Genomic DNA, 17,123 nt, shown 5'->3' on the forward strand with positions numbered 1-17,123 from the left:
TGGATTCGGGAAACCAATTATAATAACCCTGCCTCTTCTAGAAGTAGTAATGAATATGTATTAGCCTAGGAGCATAAAAACCAGCCGCCTTAAGTAACAGGTGTGCGTCCTGGTGGAGCAGAGACTCCCGGCGCACCCAGCGCTGTTTGCTCGCCTCTATTCGTTTAATAAATTGTAAACTTTGATTGTAATCTTATTTGGGACTCAGTCATTTATAACATCTCATTCATCCTGCTGTGAGGGGAGAGGGGAAAAAACGGCTGTGCGGTGCTTAGGTGCCTGGCAGGTTATACAGCATCAGTCCCTGTGTGTCTTCCCTTCCTTGTGCATGCTGTCTCCCACTGAATCCCACAGGAGCTGCAGAGTCATCTTTTGCCTGTGGACATCTTAATTCGGTACTGTCCCTGTGGGTGACTCCAGCTTGACTGATCCCTCCCTTTGTGAGGCTCCAGTCACTGCCTACCCTGGGCAAATGCTGTTCCCAGTTGAACCGGTTTGTGTGTGCTCAGCTGTATCCGTGTGTGCACGTTTGTGTGTGTGTACAAGACGGTGTGTTTATGTACACACATGGGCGTATTTGCTTGCTAGCGCAAGAGTGTTGGGTATTCTGGGGCAATTTCTCCTGGCTGCTGATGCAACAAGAAGCTGGGCTGGATCTTAGGGCTGAGGGACCTTTCTTGATGGCCTGAGGGGATGGTATATGGAGCATCAGGATGTTCTCAGTAGGCTCTCTTTTCCCATGGGGCTTGCAGAGGCTTCCAGCCATGCAGAGATCCAAGGATGTTGCAAGGATCCAAGGGCTTGCTCTTTCTGTGATCACAGCTTCACTCCAGTCCTTCAGGTGTACGTGAGCTGAGAAGCCTCGTCCGGTGGTGACTTTTGAGGTAAGGGCCAACAGATAGCTTGGGGGAAACTGTCTCAAGGATGCGTGCTGGCCCTAGGAACTGCAGGACAGAAGCAAACAGACACAGCTGCACAGGGTGAGAAGTAGACCCAGCTGGGTTGGGATCACTGCTGCCAAACCCTCTCACTGGGTTCCATGGTTGTGGCAGCTTCAGGCAGCTCCCCGTTAATTTCCTGGAGGATGTCCTCTGCCCTGACAGTTGTGGGACAGTCACGGCTGTGTACCTCAGTGACTGTTCACCATTTCTGCTGTCATCAGACACCAACAGCTTACTCCTAAATCCTACCCTCGGTCTCTCACAGCTCACAAAATGAGCTTTTTCTTTGCCTTATCCGTGGAGCAACAGGCTTTTCGGGGAGCAGCTGCTCAGCCCTGGTCTTGGCACCAGCTTTGAAAGAAGAACCAAGTCTTCAAGAAGAGCACTGGGGAGATGCAATTTTATTAGGCAGACGCTATCACAGAGTTTACTCTGGCCTGCTGTTATACACATATTATAAAGCCTCGAGAGTAAACAGAACAGTTTCATTCCGCAGTAGGTGGCCGATGAATAAAGAAACATATTTCTAAGAAATTAGTAAATGCAAATGATACTGAGGATAAAAACTTCAATAATGATAAACAAGGAGCAGGCCTGCAAGGGAAGTCATTTGTGTAGATAGAGGGGAAATTTATCACTAATCAGAAATATCCATGCAATCACTTTCCTAACAGCACTCTTAAGCTCCTTGTTTCTCATGCTGTAGATGAGGGGGTTCAATGCCGGTGGCACAACTGAGTACAGAACTGCCACCACCAGGTCCAGAGATGGTGAGATGGAGGGGGACTTCAGGTAGGCAAATATGGTCATGCTGAGAAACAGGGAGGCCACGGCCAGGTGAGGGAGGCACGTGGAAAAGGCTTTGAGCTGTCCCTGCTCAGAGGGCATCCTCAGTACAGCCCTGAAAATCTGCACATAGGACAGCACGATGAAAACAAAACACCCAGACGCTAAACAGAATCCAACCATAATTATCCAAACTTCCCTGAGGTAGGAGTTTGAGCAGGAGAGCTTGAGGATCTTTGGAACTTCACAGAAGAACTGGTCCACAGCATTGCCTTGGCAAAGTGTCAGAGAAAATGCATTAGCAGTGTGCAGCACAGCATGGAGAAAGCCACTGCCCCAGGCAGCTGCTGCCATCTGGGCACAAGCTCTGCTGCCCAGGAGGCTCCCATAGTGCAGGGGCTTGCAGATGGCAACGTAGCGGTCGTAGGACATGACAGTGAGAAGATAACACTCTGCTGAAAACAAAAAGAAAAAGAAAAAGACCTGGGCAGCACATCCTGTATAAGGAAATGGCCCTGGTGTCCCAGAGGGAGTTGACCACGGCTTTGGGGAGAGTGGTGGAGATGCAGCCCAGGTCGAGGAGGGCGAGGTCGAGGAGGAAGAAGTACATGGGGGTGTGGAGGCGGTGGTCGCAGGCTGCGGCGGTGAGGATGAGGCCGTTGCCCAGGAGGGCAGCCAGGTAGATGGCCAGGAAGAGCGCGAAGTGCAGGAGCTGCAGCTCCCGCGTGTCTGCGAATGGCAGGAGGAGGAACTCGCTGATGGAGCTGCTGTTGGACATCTGATGCCTGTTGGGTATGGAGATCTGTACATGTAGTAAAAGGCAATGAAAAGTTAGGACAGGTTTCTCTGAGTGAACCCTATGCCATTCCTTGTAGACCTCCCCCTGCCATACTCCAATGCTTTTTGTTTCTCTGCTGGAATCTTTCATTTAGCTCCATGACATGAGCTTCATTTTTAAGGTTCAGTGTGCGATGAGGAGCAGGGGCCTCTGCTGCTGGTCTCGCGAGGGAATCAGTCCTGACCCAGTGCAGGGAGTACACAGGAACATAGCAGGAGGGCAAGGTTTTATTTTCAGATTTTGTCAGATGAAATGAATGCCCAGCCTATCTGGGCAATATGTTTCAGTACCTCGCCTCCCTCTGAGTGAAGAATTTCCTCCTAATCTCTAATCTAAATCTCCCCGCTTTTAGTTTAAAAACATTCCCCTGATCCTGTCATGATTTGATTGATCAAAAAAATAGCTCTCCATATTTTTAGAAGACCCCTTTAAATGCGGAAAAGCTGCAGTGAGGTCACCCTGCTCAGCCCCAGCTCTCTCAGCCTTTCTTCGAAGGAGAGGTGCTCCAGCATGCTGATCATCTTCATGTCAGCATGTTAACATCTGCATTCCGCTGCTACATAATGTAGTTGGCAGAAAGGAGTTTTAGGGGCAATGTTTTACACACATTCTCTTCCCCCTCTTCATGCCCACACAGTGTTCTCTGAAGTCAGAAATCCTGAGCATTTCTGCTGCACTCACAGGGAATGGTTGTGAGACCTGAGAGGCAAAGGGATTCCCTGTGGCTCAGAGCAGAGTGAGGGAGCTGGCTGGACTTGTCCCCAGCTGCCTGAGCTTTTGTAGATGGAGGGCAATCACATTTATGTTACCCTGAAAAGAAGCCAGATGCTGCTGAGACCAGATGAATCCACTGCCAATCTGTCAATGCCCAGCCTTTCTCAAGGGACCTGGACAAGGTCTCAGCACCACACCTCTAGTCAAGGACTAGAGGGGACCCCAGGGTCCCGAGGGGGCCTCGGTACTCCGTATCCGAGTACATTCTGGAAGAGCTGAAGCGGAGTAAGGTGGGCTGGTGTCCTGGGCCCTGCAGAGCAATCCCTGCCCGAGCACCGTGGCAGTGCTCTGAGACTGCCCGGGGTGCCCGGAGCAGCTTCTTGGCCAGCTGGGAGAGAAACCAAGGCCAGATGTGCTCTGCCTCTCAGGTGTTTGGCACACCCTAGGGCTTCACTCTTCCCTGCGGCCTGAGTGGGGAGGGCGAGCAGAGAGATGGGGGAATATCCTGGCTCCGTGCCTAGGACAGTTGCTGGCAGTCAGTCCCAGGCCTAATCCGTGTGCTGGAAACCTCCGGGCGCTTCTCTAGCCAAGGGATGTTGGCAAATCCTGTGAGGGGGGGTGACGAAAGAAACAGAGGATGCGGCTCTTTTGCAAAGCTTTCCAAAGTGCCCCACCTTGCCCCATTGTCCCTGAGGAGCGGGCAGGGCACAGAGCAGTGTCCCCCTGCTCTGACAGTCATCCCTTTTCCCGTCTCTCAAGAACTCCCTCCTCGGCCTTTCTGACTTTTCTGTGTGCAGGGAGTTTGGGTTGCGGGACTCGGGACCTTTGGTGTTGTCCGAGAGCAGTTCCATGGCAAAGAAGAGCTGCTCTTGATTCGAAGACCTTTCTTCCAGCTGGACATCGATGAGTTGTGGCTGGAGGAGATCTACTGTCCCACTGAGCTCCTCCCTGGTGAGAAGGCAGCAGCCCCCCCCTTCCTGCCCCATGTCCGGAACGGTTTGTTCTCCCTGCTCTTTGGAAAGGCCTGGGAGAAGTAGAGGATTGTCTCCGACGGTCAGGGTGCAGCTTGAGTTCCCCCAAAAGAAACTGTGCCCCAGGAGCAGTTCCTCTGAGTGACCCTTTCTCTGGGAACTTGTTCTGAATGTTGCAAGCAACTTGGGCTTGCTGTGGCAGTGAGGATGTTGCTTCTCCTTGCAGATGGTGTCAAGATCGAGCCGCTGAACTGCGTGCAGCTATCGCGAGCCACCTCCTTCCCACTGCACGTGGTGAAGAACTGTGTGCAAGAGACCATCCTCTTGTACTGCTTCCTCCTGAGGAGCAAGGAGCACGTCCCCTTTGCCTTCAGGGACATTGGTGTTCTGACGTGCGAAGATGGTTTCCCGTGCGTGAAGTTTTATCTGGACTGTGTCAAACGTCTGGAGAGCACTGCGGGCCTTGTTGCACTGCTCCACAGTGTAAGTTGGTGAGGTTTTGAGGGCTACTTCAACTTCTTTGGGAATCCTAGTGAAGGGTGAGGAATCCGACCGCTGTTGGCCAGCCCGGACATGGCAGGCCAGTCAAATGCCCTTCCCCTCGCTTGCCCCCTTAGCTGCTTTCTCCGTTAACAAAGAGAGTTTCTTCTGAGCATCTGGATGCTTGCCCCTGCAAAAAGCCTGGCAGTGTTACTGTACAGCCTCCATATTCTGCCATGCAGCTCCTCCAGAGCAGAACAAAGGTTCATGGAAGAGGCTTTGGAGGAGGGCTTTGGAGAGAAGGCTTTCTTTTGGCTTGGAAGACAGGTTTGCTTCCTGTCAATGAGAGCCGTGAGAAAACCGCCTCAGAAACCCTCCAGCAGGTCTGTGTCTCTTTGCAGAGAATGTGGCCGGCACATCTGACCGCCTTCAGTGGCGAGACCACCACTCGTGGGATCCAGATGTTCCCAAGGTGAGTGCATTTCCTCTGCAGCCCTTGGCTGACCCAGCGGGAGGCTTCCCACCTCCTGCTTTGGAACGTGCGCGGCTGGGTCTCCACCTTCAGCACCCAGTCAGGGCTAAATCCCGGGGAGACTGGTTCCTGCTTAACTAATGCTGAGTTTCGGCTACGAGTGTCTTCACCTGGAGCGGAGGGGCATTGTGGTTGTGTTCCTTGTGCCCGCGCTGTTCCGATTCCCGTCAAAGAGAGTTGCCTGCATGTGGAGGGGAATTTAGGCTACCTTTTCTGGTGCTGCGGGAAGACTGACAACAAACCCCATGCATGGGCATGACGGAAAAGGGATGCCATGCCTCGTGCAACACCAGGAGGATTACTGCCAGCAAGCTGCAACGGGTAGGAGGCCAGCCTTCTTCAAGCCCGTGTCATCGTTTGGTTGCCAGGTTTCATCTGACTGTGAGGAGAAGGCCAGAGGCCAAAGCTTCCACCACCTCACAGGAGGAAGCTTCAGGAGAGCGCAGGATCAGAAGAGGTAAGGGAACAGGTCCCTGCTGTCTGGAGGTGGTCCCTGTCCCATGCTGGCTGACTTGAACCAGGTTAAAAGGCAGTGCCCACGCGGCTGCTCTGAAGAGCTTCCTCCTTTCCTAGTTTCAGAGAGCCATCCTGGCAAGCTGCTGCAGAGGAGGAAGAAGCTTTCCCTCCCCATCCTGACAAGCTGGGAGCCGGGCACAAGGCAGCAAGATGTGGAGAAGAAGCCGTCTACCAGGTGAGACCCCTGGGGGAAAGGAGGAAGGAGCCACTTGCAGCCACACAGGAGAGATGTCCCCTTTGGACCCACCAGCCGCAGGGTGGCTCCTGACACACGTCCCAGCGGAGGCCGCTCTCTCAACGGATGGCAAGCGTGCAGCACGTTTGCCTGAGACTGGCACACCAGCTTCATTTTCCACCAGGGCCCCGATCCCTGGGGGAGCTGAATGCAGGGCCTTGTTGCAGAAGCTCTTCTCCCTTCAGGAGACCCCCACATTGCAGCAGAGTCCATCTTCTTGTCTGTGGGAGCAAATGTCCCCTGCCTTCATTCTAACATGTCTCACCGTGGCTTAGGATTGCCGTGGCCCCTGCTGTTTCTTCCAGCCTAAGGAGCTGTGATACCAGATGGAAAAGTTTCTTTCAGGCATTTTTTTCAAACGCTATCCCAAACGTTGTGGCAGGCACAAGAGAGTGCTGAGGTAGGGAGATGGCATGACTGCCCTCCTTACCTGACGGCTTTCTCAAATGTTACTGGCTCCCCTCCGCAGCGATAATCTGTTTTCCACCCGTAAGCGCACCGTGTTTCAGGGCCACAGAGGAGAAGCTGAAGTAAAGCCCGGGTGGGCCATAATGGTGTCTCTCGGCTCCTGTCCTTGCACAAGACACCGCTCCTCTCCTTCTTCCACCAAAAAGGGCCTGGATGCGGGCATCCCGAGCCTTCCTGAAGGCAGGTGGTGCCACAGCTTCGCGTTTGGCTCTCTCTGTCTCTGCTGAAGAGAACACGGCCAGTCCAATACGCCCGCTCGCTGCGGAACTGCCGTCCGCTGCAGAGGCTGACGCAGCTTGCGAGCGCGGACTGGAGACCGAATTCCCCTGGGCTCATGCAGCCTCCTCCTGGTGTCTGTTTGCAGTGTGCTCCCCCCGTGTCCGGGCAGCTCCCCCGGGACGAAGAAGGCAGACAGGCAGGAAACAGCTCCTCGAGCCAAGTCCACCACTGTTATAAATGACTGAGTCCCAAGTAGGATTACAATCAAAGTTTACAATTTATTAAACGAATAGAGGCGAGCAAACAGCGCTGGGTGCGCCGGGAGTCTCTGCTCCACCAGGACGCACACCTGTTACGTAAGGCGGCTGGTTTTTATGCTCCTAGGCTAATACATATTCATTAATACTTCTAGAAGAGGCAGGGTTATTATAATTGGTTTCCCGAATCCAAAGTCCTCCCAGGTGCGCCTGCTTATCAGTCTCTGTTAGTCTCTTGGGGGCCGCTCAGACGGGGAGGCTCATATTCTTCCTCCTTATCTAGTGCTCTCTTGGCCGGATGTCAGAAGTTACTGCACGTCCGTGCAGAGTCAGCAGGTTTTCTCTGAAGAAATCCCTTTGTTCTCTTATCACCTAAACCCAGGCCTCAATGTTAACCCTTCAAATCCCTTAGTGGCACGAATTGCTGGACCATTCCTTACAACCACCACTGCGCTCCCTGCTCCTGAAGCCTCCAGGAGAGCGCTGCAGGTACCTGCTCTGCCTTGCTGCAATGACCGTGCTGTTTGGGCCTGTGCAAAAGCCTCTTTGTGTGGAGCGATCCCGAGCAGGTCCCTTGGGATGCGTTCATTTCCACGTTTGTTACCTCCTTCATCTCTTCCTCAGGAGACAGAAGGTGACGTCCCGCACACATTCCCTGCCTCTTACTGCCTCCCGTGTTGCCATGAGCCACTTCATTTTGACCAGGGGCCATGGAAAAGGAACAAGGCCTTTCTGGGTCATTGATGGCAGAGGGCTTTGGTCACCGCGGGCTGTTCAGCTGTGTTTGTCACGAGTTGAGGAGCCTGGCCTAGCTTCAGGGCCCCTCATCCTTGAGTGTTGAAGCACTGCTGACAGACTGGCTGAGGCGAGGGGGCAGGAGTGCGGGTTAGGCCTGAGGGACAGCTGAGACCAATCCTGTCTGCTGTTGTGTTTTTGTTTTGTTTTGTTTTGTTTTTTTTCCTCCAGGAGGTCTGGAACCTGTCTTCACAGTGGGACCAAACAGACAGCTCATGGCCCACGTACCGAAAGCTACAAGAGCAAGCCCGGGCAGAAATGGCTGCATGGGAAGCCTGGTCTGAGGGGGAGGACCAACAGATACCCCAGGTACTGGCAGTGATCAACAGCGCTGAGAACAGCAGCGATCCTCTCCGCCAGGGCTCCGAGGGCGGCAGGTCCCAGGGTGGTGGGAGCAGGACGGGCACCAGGCCGCAGGGCAGGGCTTTGCCTGCTCCTCCCTGTGAGGGAGAGGTTGTCAGCAGAAAGTGAGGGATAAAAGCAGCAGCCAGACGTGGGCTGGCAGCGCCGAGTCGCCTGGTTCCCAGGTCCTGTTGCAGGGCCCTTTCAAGAGGTCCTCTGGGAAACAGCACCTGTGTGTCCAGTCCTGTTTGATGAGAGCGTCTTCTCCTTGCAGCGATTCAACAGCCAACATGCTTGGACTCCCCGTCCTCCAGCCCAGCCCAGGAGCAAGGAGGTCAGGAAGAGGTGGAGGAAGGCTGAGAACCCTGCCCCAGCAGAGGAGTTGGGAGCAGCAGCCAAGCTGGAGAGACTCCAGCCTGAGTAAGTGTGTGCCGGCTCCGTTCCCGTCCTGGGGCACTCGAGTAGCTCTTGAGTGATGTCAGGACATGTCCAGGAGCCTGGTCCCTGAGTCCTGGGCTTGCCTCTGACAGCCTTTGATTCCTCCTAAAGCGGGCATGACCTTGGTTACCGCCAAGGCCTAAAACTCATCACAGGTTGGAAGGGTGGGTGCACGTGGCACCGCATGGGTGCAGGGTCTGGATGAGGGGAGAGGCAGAAGGGGTGTCTGAAAGAGGCTGAGGGATCCCTTTCTGCTGTGGAGGCACTCCCACCTTCCTGCCCTCTGCCCACCTCCCTGCCCTCTGCCCAGCCCAGCCCAGCTTCTCATGCTGGGCTGGCCCCAGGGCAGTGTCCGGAGCAGGCTGCTGCAGGGCTCTGGGCACTGCCACCACAGCCCCAGTCCCTCTGAAGGGCACGGCAGCTCCTGGGGGCACAGAGGGCTCAGCCCCACAGATGGGACATCCGAGGCACAAGCCAGCCCCTGGGAGGCCTGCAGCCCCTCCGTGCCATCCCTGGGGGTCTTCAGGCAGCTCCTCCTGCCCCAGGGCCAGGGCAGCCGGGCCTGAGCTGCTGCAGCCAGAAAGGATTTGCTGGTCCCATTCCTTCCTCATCAGCTGAGATCAGGTCTCAGACAAAGAAGAGGCTGTAGCTGCATTTAGTTTGCTTAAATATGCTGAGAGCCTGGGGATAGCTGCTGCCGAGAGGCAAAACCCCTCTCTCAGCAGAAGGGATGAGGAACAAAGCCTTCATCCTGTTAGCCTGATCTCACAGTGATACCCAGGCACAAAGCTGCCAGGCTGGCACCATGACTGTGGCAGGGTGCCGCCCCGGCCAGCAACAAGCAGCATTTCAGGAGCATCCAGCCCTATTGCTTCTTGTGCAAGTGACTGGCCGCCTTCCCGAGCCTGTCGGGCTTCTCGTGCATTCGACACCACAAAGAAAAGGGAAGACATGGCGGTGAGGCACAGGGAGCGAGCAAAGGCAGGGGCGGGCAGGGGCGGGCAGGGGCGCCCCGGGCACACGGGCCGGGTCCCCCCCTCAGGCCCCGAGACGCCCCCAGCCCGCCCACGACCCCTAAGATGGCGGCGCCCGCCCTGCCTGGTCAGGCGGTCGCACGGTTGCCATGGCAGCGAGCCCCAGGCAGCCGGCAGGGGGTGGGGCTCCCTTTGCCTGGCGGCTCTGGCAGCCAATCGGCGCCCGGCAACCGGTGCTGCTTCTTTCCTCTGCTCTCACTTCCGCGCTCTCCTCCTGGGCCTTGTGTTGGGTTGGGCCCGATTGCTCCTGGAGCTTGGGCACAGTGCTGCTGGGTGGCAGTCCTGTGACTGCAGGCGGGGACGAGCAAGGGATAAGTCTTTGCCACAGCATTTGCATCACGTGAAGGGAAGCTGCTCGGGATAGCACCTGAGGGCTTGGGTCTTCTTGCGCAGTTGCTGTCAAACACACTCACCAGAAAACAGACTCTAAATAGGGACCTTGTTTTGCTTGTTTCTACACGGGCTCAGGGTGATAAGGGACGTTTTTAGCCTAGAGCAGAGGAGGGTCTGAAGGGATCTCACCAATGCCTATAAATACGAGAAGAAGGTGGTTTTTCTCATATTTGTTTTTCCCCTTATATTTGTTGGTTTATTTCTTTGTCTTCTTTCTTATGAAGTTGTTACCCATCTGAACCCCCGAGTTCTCACACTTTTACCTTTTTCAATTCTCTCATTCATCCTGCTGTGAGGGGAGAGGGGAAAAAATGGCTGTGCGGTGCTTAGGTGCCTGGCAGGTTATACAGCATCAGTCCCTGTGTGTCTTCCCTTCCTCGTGCATGCTGTCTCCCACTGAATCCCACAGGAGCTGCAGAGTCATCTTTTGCCTGTGGACATCTTAATTCGGTACTGTCCCTGTGGGTGACTCCAGCTTGACTGATCTCTCCCTTTGTGAGGCTCCAGTCACTGCCTACCCTGGGCAAATGCTGTTCCCAGTTGAACCGGTTTGTGTGTGCTCAGCTGTATCCGTGTGTGCACGTTTGTGTGTGTGTACAAGACGGTGTGTTTATGTACACACATGGGCGTATTTGCTTGCTAGCGCAAGAGTGTTGGGTATTCTGGGGCAATTTCTCCTGGTTGCTGATGCAACAAGAAGCTGGGCTGGATCTTAGGGCTGAGGGACCTTTCTTGATGGCCTGAGGGGATGGTATATGGAGCATCAGGATGTTCTCAGTAGGCTCTCTTTTCCCATGGGGCTTGCAGAGGCTTTGTTGTGGTTTAACCCGGCTGGCAGCTAAACACCAAACAGCCGTTCGCTCACCCTCCCCCCTCCCTCTCTGGGATGGGGGAGAGAAACGGGAAAGTGAAGCCGGTGAGTTGAGATAAAGACAGTTTATTAAGACAGGAATATAATAATAACAATAATAATAATAATAGTGATAATGATAATAGTATTAACAATAATAATGTGTAAGAAAACAAGTGATGTACAATGCAATTGCTCACCACCCGCTGACCGATGCCCAGCCTATTCCCGAGCAGCCGGCCCCCCCACCCCGGCCAGCCACCCCTATATATTGTTTAGCATGACGTCAGATGGTATGGAATACCCCTTTGGCCAGTTTGGGTCAGCTGTCCTGGGTCTGTCCCCTCCCAGCTCCTGCTGCACCCCCAGCCTGCTCGCTGGCAGGACAGAGCGAGAAGCCGAAAAGTCCTTGGCCTGGTGTAAACACTGCTCTGCGACAATTAAAACATCAGCATGTTATCAGCGCTCTTCTCATCCTAATCCAAAACATAGCACCCTACCAGCTACTATGAGCTACTTAACTCTGTCCTAACTGGAACCAGGACAGATATCCACCCCTTATTCCATACCATTTATGTCATGCTCAGGTTACACTCTGTCCAATACATTCTAATTAATCACCATTTTCATCTATGATATATAGCAATCATGGTAGTGATGACATACATTATTATATAATAATTAACATACTACAATTCAACTCATGGGCTATTCTCACCCAGTATCAAATCCCCTTGAGGTACACACCGGACCTCCCCATTCTTTTGCATTACCCACCAAGTGCATCCAGGTCCCTGAGCAAAAGCAATTCCACGAATGGGTTTGCCTTTTCCTGAGGCAGGAGTAGCCCAGACTGTTTTACCCAGCATGTTTCTTACGTGCACTACAGGAACTTTATCCCCTTCTACAGTGCGTAACAGGTTTGATTGGGCAGGTCCAGCTCGGTTGGCAGATCCCCTGGTATTGACTAACCAGGTGGCCTTTGCCAAATGTGTATCCCAATTTTTGAATGTCCCAGCACCCATTGCTTTCAGTGTAGTCTTCAACAGTCCATTGTATCGTTCAACTTTTCCAGAGGCTGGTGCATGATAGGGGATGTGATACACCCACTCAATACTATGTTCTTTGGCCCAAGTGTCTATAAGGTTGTTTCGGAAATGAGTCCCGTTGTCTGACTCAATTCTCTCTGGGGTGCCATGTCGCCATAGGACTTGCTTTTCAAGGCCCAGGATAGTGTTCCGGGCGGTGGCATGGGGCACAGGATATGTTTCCAGCCATCCGGTGGTTGCTTCCACCATTGTAAGTACGTGGCGCTTGCCGTTGCGGGTTTGAGGGAGTGTGATGTAATCAATCTGCCAGGCCTCTCCATATTTATATTTCAGCCATCGTCCTCCATACCAAAGAGGTTTTGACCGTTTGGCTTGCTTGATTGCAGCACATGTTTCACAGTCATGAATAACCTGTGCTATAGTGTCCATGGTCAGGTCCACCCCTCGATCACGAGCCCATCTGTAGGTTGCATCTCTACCTTGATGGCCTGAGGTGTCATGGGCCCATCGGGCTATAAATAATTCACCTTTATGTTGCCAGTCCAGGTCCACCTGAGCCACTTCAATCTTAGCAGCCTGATCCACCTGCTGGTTGTTTTGATGTTCTTCAGTAGCCCGATTCTTGGGCACCTGAGCATCTACATGGCGTACCTTTACAACCAGGTTCTCTACCCGGGCAGCAATATCTTGCCACAATGCCGCAGCCCAGATGGGCTTGCCCCTGCGCTGCCAGTTGTTCTGCTTCCATTGCTGTAACCACCCCCACAGGGCATTTGCTACCATCCATGAATCAGTATAGAGATAGAGAACTGGCCACTTTTCTCGTTCAGCAATATCTAAAGCCAGCTGAATGGCTTTCACTTCTGCAAACTGACTCGATTCACCTTCTCCCTCAGCAGCTTCTGCAACTCGTCGTGTAGGACTCCATACAGCAGCTTTCCATCTCCGATGCTTTCCCACAATACGACAGGACCCGTCAGTGAACAAGGCATATTTCTTCTCATTTTCCGGTAGCTTGTTGTACAGTGGGGCTTCTTCAGCACGAACCACCTCCTCCTCTGATGATATCCCAAAGTATTTGCCTTCTGGCCAGTCCATAATCACCTCCAAGATTCCTGGGCGACTGGGGTTTCCTATTCGAGCCCGCTGAGTAATCAGTGCAACCCACTTGCTCCATGTAGCATCAGTTGCATGATGTGTAGAGGGGACCCTTCCTTTGAACATCCAGCCTAGTACCGGCAGTCGGGGTGCCAGGAGGAGCTGCGCTTCAGTACCGACCACTTCCGAAGCAGATCGAACTCCTTCATATGCTGCCAATATCTCCTTTTCAGTTGGAGTATAGCGGGCTTCAGATCCTCTGTATCCCCGACTCCAAAACCCCAGGGGTCGACCTCGAGTTTCCCCAGGTTCTTTCTGCCAGAGGCTCCAGGTGGGACCATTCTCCCCGGCCGCGGTGTAGAGCACATTCTTTACATCTGGTCCTGTTCGGACTGGCCCGAGGGCTACTGCATGAACTATTTCCTGCTTAATTTGTTCAAAGGCTTGTCGTTGCTCAGGGGTGAATGTCCAAAACACTGGAGGTGACCACTGCTCTAGAAACCTGCCCATATCCTCCCACACTCCCTGCCACTCGCAACTATCCCGCCTCAAGACAGATCTCCGGATGAGATTCCTAAGTAGTTGTTTAACCCTCCACAAAACCTGAAGCGCATTCAGGAGACATAACAACAAGAGCAGGCTGGTCTGAGTATCCCAAGGATATTCAACATCTCGGAGAACCACCGTAACTAGCTCGGGGGATAAGAGGGTGGTGGTGAAGGAGAAAGGGAGAGTGAACAGGTAGGGAAACATGTCTTCCCCTGCCCCCTTCACAGATTGGCTCCCTAACGAAAACAGGCAATAGGTGTAATTGCTAATAGTTTCCGAGATATGGTTTCCAAAGTATAGAGTCGACGTCAGTGCTGAGTACAAATACCAGGTTAAAGTCGTGACCAGATATTTCATCATTTCATAAGCCATTGTTACACCGCACAGTACCATAACAATCTTAAACCAGGGCCCGGAAAGGATAAACAGTGCAACAGGGAGCACATACAGAAAGTAACGCACCATAAAACTCAATTTGGAATACAGGTACAGCAGACTGGAGATTAAGGCAATCAACATCGTGACTAGCAACTATTAAGCAGGTCCAATACTTATACCAATTTTAGTTTAACACACTCTGGTCAGATTTGTCGATATCTCAACCCTTCGTGCCCCACGTTGGGCGCCAAAAGGACTGTTGTGGTTTAACCCGGCTGGCAGCTAAACACCACACAGCCGTTCGCTCACCCTCCCCCCTCCCTCTCTGGGATGGGGGAGAGAAACGGGAAAGTGAAGCCGGTGAGTTGAGATAAAGACAGTTTATTAAGACAGGAATATAATAATAACAATAATAATAATAATAGTGATAACGATAATAGTATTAACAATAATAATGTGTAAGAAAACAAGTGATGTACAATGCAATTGCTCACCACCCGCTGACCGATGCCCAGCCTATTCCCGAGCAGCCGGCCCCCCCACCCCGGCCAGCCACCCCTATATATTGTTTAGCATGACGTCAGATGGTATGGAATACCCCTTTGGCCAGTTTGGGTCAGCTGTCCTGGGTCTGTCCCCTCCCAGCTCCTGCTGTACCCCCAGCCTGCTCGCTGGCAGGACAGAGCGAGAAGCCGAAAAGTCCTTGGCCTGGTGTAAACACTGCTCTGCGACAATTAAAACATCAGCATGTTATCAGCGCTCTTCTCATCCTAATCCAAAACATAGCACCCTACCAGCTACTATGAGCTACTTAACTCTGTCCTAACTGGAACCAGGACAGGCTTCCAGCCATGCAGAGATCCAAGGATGTTGCAAGGATCCAAGGGCTTGCTCTTTCTGTGATCACAGCTTCACTCCAGTCCTTCAGGTGTACGTGAGCTGAGAAGCCTCGTCCGGTGATGACTTTTGAGGTAAGGGCCAACAGATAGCTTGGGGGAAACTGTCTCAAGGATGCGTGCTGGCCCTAGGAACTGCAGGACAGAAGCAAACAGACACAGCTGCACAGGGTGAGAAGTAGACCCAGCTGGGTTGGGATCACTGCTGCCAAACCCTCTCACTGGGTTCCATGGTTGTGGCAGCTTCAGGCAGCTCCCCATTAATTTCCTGGAGGATGTCCTCTGCCCTGACGGTTGTGGGACAGTCACGGCTGTGTACCTCAGTGACTGTTCACCATTTCTGCTGTCATCAGACACCAACAGCTTACTCCTAAATCCTACCCTCGGTCTCTCACAGCTCACAAAATGAGCTTTTTCTTTGCCTTATCCGTGGAGCAACAGGCTTTTCGGGGAGCAGCTGCTCAGCCCTGGTCTTGGCACCAGCTTTGAAAGAAGAACCAAGTCTTCAAGAAGAGCACTGGGGAGATGCAATTTTATTAGGCAGACGCTATCACAGAGTTTACTCTGGCCTGCTGTTATACACATATTATAAAGCCTCGAGAGTAAACAGAACAGTTTCATTCCGCAGTAGGTGGCCGATGAATAAAGAAACATATTTCTAAGAAATTAGTAAATGCAAATGATACTGAGGATAAAAACTTCAATAATGATAAACAAGGAGCAGGCCTGCAAGGGAAATCATTTGTGTAGATAGAGGGGAAATTTATCACTAATCAGAAATATCCATGCAATCACTTTCCTAACAGCACTCTTAAGCTCCTTGTTTCTCATGCTGTAGATGAGGGGGTTCAATGCCGGTGGCACAACTGAGTACAGAACTACCACCACCAGGTCCAGAGATGGTGAGATGGAGGGGGACTTCAGGTAGGCAAATATGGTCATGCTGAGAAACAGGGAGGCCACGGCCAGGTGAGGGAGGCACATGGAAAAGGCTTTGAGCTGTCCCTGCTCAGAGGGCATCCTCAGTACAGCCCTGAAAATCTGCACATAGGACAGCACGATGAAACAATGAAAACAAAACACCCAGATGAAAACAAAACACCCAGACGCTAAACAGAATCCAACCATAATTATCCAAACTTCCCTGAGGTAGGAGTTTGAGCAGGAGAGCTTGAGGATCTTTGGAACTTCACAGAAGAACTGGTCCACAGCATTGCCTTGGCAAAGTGTCAGAGAAAATGCATTAGCAGTGTGCAGCACAGCATGGAGAAAGCCACTGCCCCAGGCAGCTGCTGCCATCTGGGCACAAGCTCTGCTGCCCAGGAGGCTCCCGTAGTGCAGGGGCTTGCAGATGGCAACGTAGCGGTCGTAGGACATGACAGTGAGAAGATAACACTCTGCTGAAAACAAAAAGAAAAAGAAAAAGACCTGGGCAGCACATCCTGTATAAGGAAATGGCCCTGGTGTCCCAGAGGGAATTGACCACGGCTTTGGGGAGAGTGGTGGAGATGCAGCCCAGGTCGAGGAGGGCGAGGTCGAGGAGGAAGAAGTACATGGGGGTGTGGAGGCGGTGGTCGCAGGCTGCGGCGGTGAGGATGAGGCCGTTGCCCAGGAGGGCAGCCAGGTAGATGGCCAGGAAGAGCGCGAAGTGCAGGAGCTGCAGCTCCCGCGTGTCTGCGAATGGCAGGAGGAGGAACTCGCTGATGGAGCTGCTGTTGGACATCTGATGCCTGTTGGGTATGGAGATCTGTACATGTAGTAAAAGGCAATGAAAAGTTAGGACAGGTTTCTCTGAGTGAACCCTATGCCATTCCTTGTAGACCTCCCCCTGCCATACTCCAATGCTTTTTGTTTCTCTGCTGGAATCTTTCATTTAGCTCCATGACATGAGCTTCATTTTTAAGGTTCAGTGTGCAATGAGGAGCAGGGGCCTCTGCTGCTGGTCTCGCGAGGGAATCAGTCCTGACCCAGTGCAGGGAGTACACAGGAACATAGCAGGAGGGCAAGGTTTTATTTTCAGATTTTGTCAGATGAAATGAATGCCCAGCCTATCTGGGCAATATGTTTCAGTACCTCGCCTCCCTCTGAGTGAAGAATTTCCTCCTAATCTCTAATCTAAATCTCCCCGCTTTTAGTTTAAAAACATTCCCCTGATCCTGTCATGATTTGATTGATCAAAAAAATAGCTCTCCGTATTTTTAGAAGACCCCTTTAAATGCGGAAAAGCTGCAGTGAGGTCACCCTGCTCAGCCCCAGCTCTCTCAGCCTTTCTTCGAAGGAGAGGTGCTCCAGCATGCTGATCATCTTCATGTCAGCATGTTAACATCTGCATTCCGCTGCTACA

At 52.6% G+C, this 17,123-nt stretch overlaps 1 protein-coding gene across 3 annotated transcripts in view; it reads left to right on the top strand.

The window, feature by feature from the left end:
• Positions 1–1,267: 1,267 nt before the first annotated feature.
• The window catches only part of LOC310891208 (coiled-coil domain-containing protein 81-like), a 35,156-nt gene continuing 19,300 nt past the window's right edge, over positions 1,268–17,123 (top strand). Inside the window, exons 1-2 of one of the 3 annotated variants that reach the window (XM_083853491.1) lie at positions 6,229–8,514; positions 12,758–14,854. In XM_083853491.1, coding sequence (XP_083709617.1) covers positions 14,843–14,854 — 12 coding nt within the window. In that variant the 5' untranslated portion in view covers positions 6,229–8,514; positions 12,758–14,842. Of the gene's footprint in view, positions 4,734–5,222; positions 5,954–6,228; positions 8,515–12,757; positions 14,855–17,123 lie in introns of those variants that run through there. The other 2 variants (XM_083853490.1, XM_083853489.1) reach the window with 2 other exon arrangements.

Source organism: Anser anser (assembly GCF_964211835.1).
Source record: "Anser anser genome assembly, contig: HAP1_SCAFFOLD_105, whole genome shotgun sequence".
Classification (NCBI taxonomy): domain Eukaryota; kingdom Metazoa; phylum Chordata; class Aves; order Anseriformes; family Anatidae; genus Anser; species Anser anser.